The sequence below is a fragment of the Protomyctophum parallelum genome, assembly GCF_964188405.1.
Source record: "Protomyctophum parallelum genome assembly, chromosome: 3".
NCBI lineage: Eukaryota > Metazoa > Chordata > Actinopteri > Myctophiformes > Myctophidae > Protomyctophum > Protomyctophum parallelum.
Window position 1 is genome coordinate 36,972,560 of NC_139698.1, and position 9,807 is coordinate 36,982,366.

Here is a 9,807-nt window from a genome sequence, read left to right on the forward strand (position 1 = left end):
TAATTAAGCATCTTGGGCTGGAGGAAGTTTAAACTGTTAGACCAAGCCAAGGAAATGTCAACATTGCAGTGAAATATCTACATATATTGAGCTGTTCTCTTTTCATATAAAACCACTCTTCAGTTCATATATATTTTTCATACGAGGTAATGCCAATTTACCTGTTCATCTTTATGGCTGCATGTGTAAAGTATTTGGCACTTGAGGATTGCGGAATAACGTTACTATGGAAACGTCCCAACAGATGAGTTCCCATGATACCTCGCCTCGCCTGCATGGTGGGGCGGAGGGGACAGGGGAAGCAGTCAACGAGCCTGGCTGTGACTTCTTATCGTCAGTCAGTCACCTGTGGGCTGTGGCATTCATTCAGTGGCATTAGCATAGCGGTAAGCGACTCGAGCGACAATAACCCAGAGCCCTTCCTCATGTCCCGCCCGTGAGCGAATTGCTTGATGGATATTTAAGCATATTTATGCCGTGAGCGTCATTGTACGCTGGAATTGCTCCATTCAAAAAGACAATCCATTCAGTCTTTTGCGCTTTAGGCTACATGTTTCATCAACGTTTTAGAAAGGATGGAGTCAAGTGGTAACTTATTCGTCGTGTACTGATAAGTTGCTTGAGATCTTTGTGAAGTTCTTTAATATCGTTCGTTGAGTATTCTCTCGGCACGTACGTGCTACCTGCGTTACGCACCATGATGAGCCCTGAAAAGCCAAACTTTCTCACCCAGCCAGTTGTGAAGAGCGTTTTCATATACAGAAACGGGGATCCTTTCTATGAGGCTCGTCGTATAGTGATCAATCAAAAGAGGGTGTGCAATTTCGAGACTTTGCTGCGAGAGGTTACCAGTGGGGTGAAACCCCCATTTGGAGCCGTCAGGCACATTTACACACCCAGAGCAGGCCACAGAGTGGACTGTATGGACCAACTACAGAGCGGCGAGCAGTACGTTGCTGCTGGGAGAGAGAAATTCAAGAAGATAGAGTAAGTAGCCTATCAAATCCTTCATTGTTAGTCATTTGGAATTATGTTTTCCCATCTGTTCTTTCTTTCTTTCTTTCTTTCTTTCTTTCTTTCTTTCTTTCTTTCTTTCTTTCTTTCTTTCTTTCTTTCTTTCTTTCTTTCTTTCTTTCTTTCTTTCTTTCTTTCTTTCTTTCTTTCTTTCTTTCTTTTCTTTTCTTTTCTTTTCTTTTCTTTTCTTTTCTTTCTTTTCTTCCTTCTTCCTTCTGCATCCATGGCCAACATGCATAAATGTGTGCATGGTAGCATTGGTCTAATAATGTCAATGAATGTGTTATGTAGAAATGATAGAATACCGGTACATCCCTTAATCTTGCACACAGCTATAGAGGCCAAGACTAATAAAGTAACAGAACCTTTCTGCTAATTTCACAGCTGAGCATGGGTGGCTGAGTTCAACAAAACAGTTGGTGTGTGTGTGTGTGTGTGTGTGTGTGTGTGTGTGTGTGTGTGTGTGTGTGTGTGTGTGTGTGTGTGTGCGCGCGCGCGCGTGCATGAGCGCGCGCATGCGCATCACATCAAAAATACTAACTTCTGTGTTGCATTTTAATTGTGTTTGCAGTTACCTACAAATTGGCTCCAGAAAGAAGAGGATGATGCAGACTCTTCCATTACAGGTAAGATCTGTTATAGGCCTACAGCGCTCCAATATCAGAGTGATGGATCTCACTCACTCACTGCGATAATGAGCCCTCACTGATTTAGGTGCGCGTTCATGTGAAGTCTGTGAGGGCTTGTCTTTCTCGCCCCCCTAGTGGCGAAAAATAAAACTTCTGGGAACTCAGATTAGGGTTACACTAATGATAATCTGAGTTCCCAGAAGCTTTACACTAATACAGGGAGGTGGGACAAGGCAGGTGATAGCAAACAAGGCAGACAGGAAATCTCAGAACACTACTAAGGTACAGAACTACTAAGGTACAGAACACAAATACAAGTAATAAGTCCCAAAACACAGACAAAGTCCAATGAAATCATGAAAATGTGGCACAAATCTTTGAATAATATATTATTTCAGAGCGAACGTTTTTAACTCAAATCTTTGCTTCTGGGGAGTCCCTGGAACAACATATTTTCAGATGGGGGTCCGCAGCCAAATACAGATAATTCTGGATGTCCTTGACGTGAAAAAGGTTGAGCACCAGTGCACCACTGACAGAAACATAGGTAGACATTTCTTTTAGTATCGTCCTCAGGTCTAAATGGGTTAAGGGAGATTTTTCCATGCCGTACACCGTGCCATATTTGACTACTAGATTGGAACAACCCCAACACGCACGCACACACACACACACGCACACACGCAGACGCACACACACCGTGACTAGTGGTGTGAAAAAGATCAGTTAAGCGAGGTGTAATGCTTACTCACTCACCTCCATTGAGTCAGTGAAGAATCACTTTGTCGTTGTCTCAGTGTCCATGCATTATTAATTATTGGATCGTAATCATCCCGTCTTGAATGCATCTTTAATCACCAGCTCCGAGTTGCAGCCAAATCAAGAACAGCTTGTTGTGGTCATGCATCCCTCAGACTCAACAGGTCAACAACCCCTCTCAAGCGCTTTTTCTTTTCATGAGTCAAAACGTTCATGTTGTCGTTTTCTTAATGCAGAACACAGTTTAGTTACTATTTAACTTGTTGTGCTTACTTCATTTATGTTCCATGATCTGTCCACAGTAAAGTTTTTCTCAAATCACTGATTTGTTGGTTTGAAGGGGCAATGGTTTTGAAGAAATTCTTCAGGCAGCGAGTTTTATAAATCCCATGGTTTTGTGCCCATACTGTATATGGATCTGAGTGATTTGTTTTCGCCTGATGCCATGATGACATATTGAGGTTACTGGCTAGACAACACACATATTTTATAGCTGGATTGGGAACTCCTTATGGCTGAGTCATGGTGACATGACCGTGACATCAGAGGTCGACTGGCCGGCGGACCCCCTTAAGGCAATTTTAATATAGGATGGCAGCCTATCTTGTTGAATCTTGTTCAATACTATAAAACATTAAAGCAACCTTGTCTTCTTTAATTATTTAGCAGCATCACATTCACTATGTATGTTATTCCCCCATAATCCTGTTTTCATTCCAGTTCTAAACTTCCATTTCAGTTTTTTTTGTGTCAATTTTAGGTGACTTATAGAACTTTTCACCTTCCTGCTTCTGCCCTGCTCACCTCTGTTGCTAGGGTGCATATTAAACCCCAGAAGACTTTTAATATACTGCTTCCCTGATCTTGCTGTCCCTCTCAGGATCAAAGCTTTAGTATCACAATGGGTTGCCAGGTGCTATGGCAGAGCACAGGCAGTGATCACTCTCTGCAACCTCATACCCCCATAGGATTATGCAGGAGCCATTCTCCAGTTCATTATGTCTGTAGAGATGCGGGAAAGTATTTCTGTTTGGACAATAGTTATTTGTCTCTCTTACCTTTTGGACAACATTTTTATTTCTTTGATGTATCATACTCTAGATTTATGGGATGTTAAAGCAATATACTGAAGGTTTCAAATTCATGTATTTAAAAAAAAAAGTCAAACTCATTAAAATGTTCTTTTTCAGTTTGATAGCATGGAAGCAAAACAAAGAAATTAATCAATGAATTTCAGCACAACAGCCAAAAACTTAAGAGGCTGAACAGCATTGAACCATTTTAAATTGATTCTTCCCTGCCAGGCTAGACCGTTGCCCCAGAGTCGAATCATTGTGTCCGCTAGATTCCTTAAACCCATCAAGGAGCCGTATCCAATATTGTGAGTTAAACTTTAATATTTTCTTGGGTTGCATCATGGTACTGTGGAGAGGAGATTGTATAATGCATATGTATGGTATACTGTACAATATATCTGCTCATTCTGCTGTCTGGAAGAAACCACCTAACTCCAAAATGTTGAAAAAAAATATTTTTTTCAGTAAATGAAGAAAACCACACAGAAGTGCATGGTGGAGTTAGATGCTTTAGCAGACAGTTTAAGGGTCAAATGGAGTTAAGAGGTTTTGTCTGAAGCGCTTACATTTTTACTACTTTTAATTGGTTCAATATTTTTAACCAACATACAGTGTGTCCAATAGCACTGATTTATGCAAAAAACGAAACAAAAAAACAATCAAAAACCTCAAAAATTGAGTTAGGTGGTTTCCTCCCGACAGCAACAATACTTATATGTATATTGTATACATGCATTATTATTATGTACACATATCTCAGGCAGCTAATTTGAGAAAAAAACACGACCAAGTGTCAATGTTCTAGCAAAATGTACCAAATTTATTTGATTGTGTATGTGTACAGTAGGACCTATATGTGTATTGTTGTTTGTATGTCCGGCCTTGGGAAGGATGGTGAGTGCATGGGGAGGAATGGGGAAGGCTGTAGGGAAGTTGTGGGAGAAAATATAAAACCAAAGCGTTGTTTTTATTTTTGTAACTTGTATGATGAAAAATGTACCATGATAACGGTCGTTGTTGTCCTCAGTGTCGTAGCGAATGGGGATGTGTTGAACCCAGCTGCGAGGCTATTGATCCCCCAGAGGATGTTGGATGAATTTGACAGAATTCTAGAGATGGTCACAGAGAAGATGGGTCTGAAGATTCTGGGGGGTGTGCGGAGGTAAGCATTTGTTGTGTGTAGGACACTACATGTTGATAATTGATTTGTTTGATTATTCTATATGTGTCTGTGTCCGAAAAATAGAAAAAATATCCACTCTGCAAAATGTGAGCTTGTCGGTGGATTTTTTTTAAATTGTGTGTGTGTGTGTGTGTGTGTGTGTGTGTGTGTGTGTGTGTGTGCGTGTGCGTGTGAAGCCTTTACACCTTTGAAGGCCACCAGGTGACCGATGGGAAGCAGCTGGACACCGGCCAGTTCTATGTTGCTGTGGGCAAGGAGAAGTTCAAGAAGCTGCCATACAGTGACCTGCTCTTCGCCAAGCCAAGAGGGACAAGGAGGGTCAATGGGTACAGGTCTCACACTTTAATTGAAAATAAAATACACAATGTTTGTGCAGTATATTTGTACAAGCACTCACAGAAACCATGTCTATTTTGTGTTTTAACAATCTGTGTATAATTTGATAGTTACAGAACCGGTGCATTTCCTTCTTTATTTAATGTCAAATTATAATTGTGATAAGCAGCAGATTGTTATATGTTGGACATTTAAGAAATGTTGAACTTCTAAAAGTTTATCAAGGGCAGGTAGAGTAAAACTAAATAATCCTTGCCGAGCCATGAGGCCCATAGGGCAGGACAGGAGCCTATCTCCTGTTTCTGTAGCGTGAGGCAGCTTTGATGTACAAGTACACCCCCTGGACATGACGCTAGTATGTCAGGGAATTTACCCCCAGAGTCTTACCCCCAATCCTACCCTTGATGCTGAGTGTCAAGCAGGGAGGCTTCGGATCCGCAAATTTATGCAAATAATCTCCTTTGCAGTTTACTACATATCGTGCATAACAGATTTCATGCATCTATCTAGGTATTGCTACAATCAATTTAAAGCAGTTATTTGCATTTACACAGTACTTTGGGGCTACAGTCTAGCCCAAAGTACTGTAGTCGCTAGAGGATAGATCCAAGCATTATTAAAGAGTACTAGATGAAAAAAAGAGGTGGCTGCAGATTTGTGTATGTGTGGTCAGACAGTTGTTTTCTGAGACTGTAAGATGCAGTTCTACTATGGGACATAAGATGTCAGCATACAGTACCTCCATTTAAAGGCGTTATTTATATTCTGACATTCACTGTATCATGACTTTATGAGCCACAGTCAATCATGTGTTTCCCCCAGATACATTACAAGATTTCAGTTGATATTTGTCCAGCATCACCTTTATCAGACAACAACATACAATAACATTACTTATTCTTGACACACTGAATTAAACTCTTGTTTCTTTCTCTGTTTTGTGTTTACAGAACAAAAGCTCACTCTCTCCCCCCTATTTACAGACTCTCAAAGCAAAATGAAAATGTAAGAATGATACAGACATTCATTCAATTAATTTACTGTTTCTATTTGACAACTTCTACAATTTCAAAGGTGTAGCAGTCATTGATTCTTGAACAAGGTATTCTATAAAAAAATATATATATATTCTGAAATCTTGTTTATTGTCATTTATTGACCTTTTAATCATCACATGTGCTTTAATCGAATAAACTGCTGATTGAGTGCAATGACACTATTGCCCTCTTTAAAACAACATCTGTTTGCAATATCAGTTTCATACGTAAATCCTAATGTTCCAAAACGAAATGAGCTTGCTGTTACCTCCAGAGTAAGTCCATGGTACGGTGCAGCTGTGATGATGAAGGTGGAGAGACGGCTCCTCCAGCCCAGGCTGAGAACAACAAAGAACACTTGTCTTCCATCGTCAGAGACTTCTCCCAGGCCAGACTCATCTCCCTCAGGAAGAACAAGAGTGGACTGAGCATGTCCCTGAGTGTCCCTGATAACGGTAAGGCAGAACACAGTGGAGTTGAATGGAGTAGAAAGTTACACGGCTTCCAGATTACAAGGAAGACCTGGCATGTTGTGTTGGACAATATATCGATATTATATTGATATTGTGAGACTAGATATCGACTATATTAATTCAAATATTCAAATTCATGTAGGCCTATTAGGCAAGGGATAATTGATGGCAAGCCGGGCATTGTTGAGAAACACTGACAATAGAATACATTTGACGTTACTGCATTGTCTATTTCTCGCTTCAAATAGGCCTATTGAGGCGTTTGCCTCAAAGTGCCCCTTTCCCCCAAAAGAATTATGGCAGGCTGTAAAAAAAAACAAGGGCCACGTATGATCCGGTCCGGCCCCATTAGCATAAGACATCCAATGTAGGCACTGCGCACCGCACGCGCACACATGTGCCCTTTTCTTGGGTTTGGGCCCCTGCCCCCTCAGTGCTCTCTGCACGGCCCTGCCTCAGAGCCTTTAATTAGCGGTCCGTTATTGAGCTCATCGGTCATTATCCAGAAATAACACACCGCTCAATTCAGTGATTGACCAATCAGCCAAGCCACTTAGTGAAGCTATTTAAAGTTTCAGTGAGTATCCTCAACTTCACCTCATCAGACGTCATATTTATTATTTGTTGTTTGATCTGTTGTTTGTGTTTCTGTTAGAATTTTTGCATGTGTCCATGTAAGCCTTATGGGCTTGTGCATAAGTCAATTAACACACCAGGCATTTGCAAATATCTGTTATAGTTATCCTATAGTTATGCGTGTTTGCAAGTGAATGGCAGACACTACTGTACACCATACCATAATTACAACATCAGTGTGGATGCTTAATTATTTATAGTTTAGTTATATTGCGTGTGGACTGGCCTTTAGCATAATGTGCCACTGCCATAAATAAACTAAGGTCACTTACTCCATATTTAACTAGATGGTCCTGGATATCTCCCTTTAATTTGTTTGATGATGTAATGCCTGGCTTCTCAAATCTTATGTAACATGATATACTCTCAAGTGTCCACTTAGTGGCACTGTTGCTCTTTGGGAAATATTAGAAGTAGGTCTGTGAGGCTCACAGCAGGACAGCAACATAGCATCTCTCTCTGTTCTGTGAAACATAACGTCATCGTCTGGCCTTATAACTGGTGCAGCATTAACCCACATAGAAATCATCTACTGTACAGTATATAGCACACTTTGTCTATATGTCTACTCAAAAATAGCAGATATACAAGCTCATAGCATGGCATGAAAATCTGTTTTTTAGAAAAGTTTTTAGAAAAATCTTGAAAATGTGTGCAAATCTTAATCTTAATATATATATATATATATATATATATATATATATATATATATATATATATATATATATATATATATATATATATATATGAATAATCAAACTCAAAGCTTTGCTTCCTGGGGGGGTCTCAAATATTTTGAGATGGGGGTCTGTGGCCAAATAGGCTAACTTTGGGGGTCTTTGACATGAATAAAGTTTGAGCAGCACTGATATAGCAACATAAGCTTTTCAGAAAACTGTTAGGATTTAGAAGTCATTTGTAGAATCGGCCTAAGGTCTTAATGGGTTAACAGTATATCTCATGTAGAATATGTTGTGGCCCTATGAATGCCAAATTATACTTTCTAAATATAATGTTGAATGCAACGTTGGGGGAAAACGGTACATTTACTAGAAGGATTGATACATGGTAGTGTCGTTACTATTGCCTGTACTGGAGCCTGAGCTACATTACGTCATTCTTAGGCTGAAGATCGATGTACGGTAGCCTGTTTTCTCCTCTGGCAGCAGAGTTGACAACAGGAGCCCAAAGGAGCATGGAAAATTGTGTCTGTGGTTCAGGGGAGCTGGCATTTGAGGAGAAATGTTGGTGTTTGCAAGTGCATGCGTGCGTGCATGCGTGCGTGAATGCACGTGTGTGTGTGTGTGTGTGTGTGTGTGTGTGTTTGTGTGTGTGCGTGCAAGTGTGTGCGTGCGCGTGTGTGCGTGCGTGCATACATGGGTGCATACGTGTGTTCTTTTGTTAGCTTATAAAGAGCTGTATTGTGACCTTAAAAAAATCATCTTTACATTAGATTGTATGGCATGTCATATTACAGGCATACAGAATCATGTTGCATTATGGGTGTCCTTGGCTGACCTTGAGCAACGATTCAATTAAAAGACGGACGGGTCAGAGAACAAGATCAGTCATTTGATGATATTGTATGAGGTATCACATATCCCTGTCATCCTTCATAATTTGACCGGGTAAGTCTGCCGTCAAATGTATTCACCAGTACACATGGGCTATATCTTGCGCCACTCCTCATCCCTTATCCCTTAACTGATTTGCCATTTTTTAAAATAGCCGATCTACAAGCTCACAATGTCTCGATGTAGATCGGCTAGTTGAACTATTTTAAAAGGCTTTTTAAAATAGTAAAAAATGGCAAATTAGTTTAGGGATAAGGGGTAAGGGTGGCGCAAGATGGAGCCCTATATCTCTAACATAGACGTACTGTAGCTATAGAGTCTGCTGTATTCCCCCTTTAAGTTAACGTTATTCACAGGTTTTCACAATGAAGGAAAGGAACGCAACATTTAAGTGTTCATTTTCTGAGAGTTCATTTGCAGTGGAAGTCATGGGTACAATATTGTATTTTTCTGTCTCTGTCCATGGTGCTGAGGGAGCTTATCCCCTTATCCCTACACTTATTTGGCATTTATTACTATTTTGAAAAGCATTTTCAAATGTTCAACTATAGCCGATCTACATCGACACGTTTTAACAATTTTAAAAAGTTTTTCAAAATAGTAAAAAATGGCAAAATACTCCCCTTGTAAGGGAGAGAGTTGCAGGTCTTTTTTTGTTCATGGTGCTGACGGGCCAGGCCTTCGCAGAATCAACACTGGTTATCAACAATAACTAGGCTAATTGATTTGTTTACTGTTAAGATCTATCCAGTAGCAGATATTATCTGTGTTGTTGTGAACAATGCCAAAGGGACTATATATTATACACAGTGAAATACTGTTTATGGGTCCATTTCTACACTCTCAGAGTTAAAGGAACACTTATGATTTACCAGTGTAGAGTTTCCTATTGGGAGCGCTCAGCCCAGTCTGAGCGTAACACATCACCACATCTGTACTGTTTGCCAAAAGAACATACACTATAGCCAAAGGTGTTGGCACCGCGAAGTACGAGTCTAACTGGCTATGGAAAGAACACACCTGAAACCCTTGCGTCAAATCTCTGGTTTGATGGATCACTGGAGCAGCGACAGAGGATCATTATAAAGGT

The 9,807-nt window shown here is 40.2% G+C and overlaps 1 protein-coding gene across 1 annotated transcript; it reads left to right on the forward strand.

Annotated features, from left to right (window-relative positions):
* Positions 1-697: 697 nt before the first annotated feature.
* LOC310856670 (doublecortin domain-containing protein 2-like) lies at positions 698-6,979 on the forward strand (the record flags this gene model as incomplete). The annotated part of the gene is made up of 8 exons (XM_083762141.1): positions 698-987; positions 1,586-1,640; positions 3,707-3,783; positions 4,506-4,640; positions 4,838-4,987; positions 5,948-6,002; positions 6,309-6,489; positions 6,942-6,979. 8 exons carry the CDS (start codon positions 698-700, stop codon positions 6,977-6,979), a joined length of 981 nt encoding a protein of 326 aa, XP_083618267.1.
* Between the last annotated feature and the right edge of the window lie 2,828 nt (positions 6,980-9,807).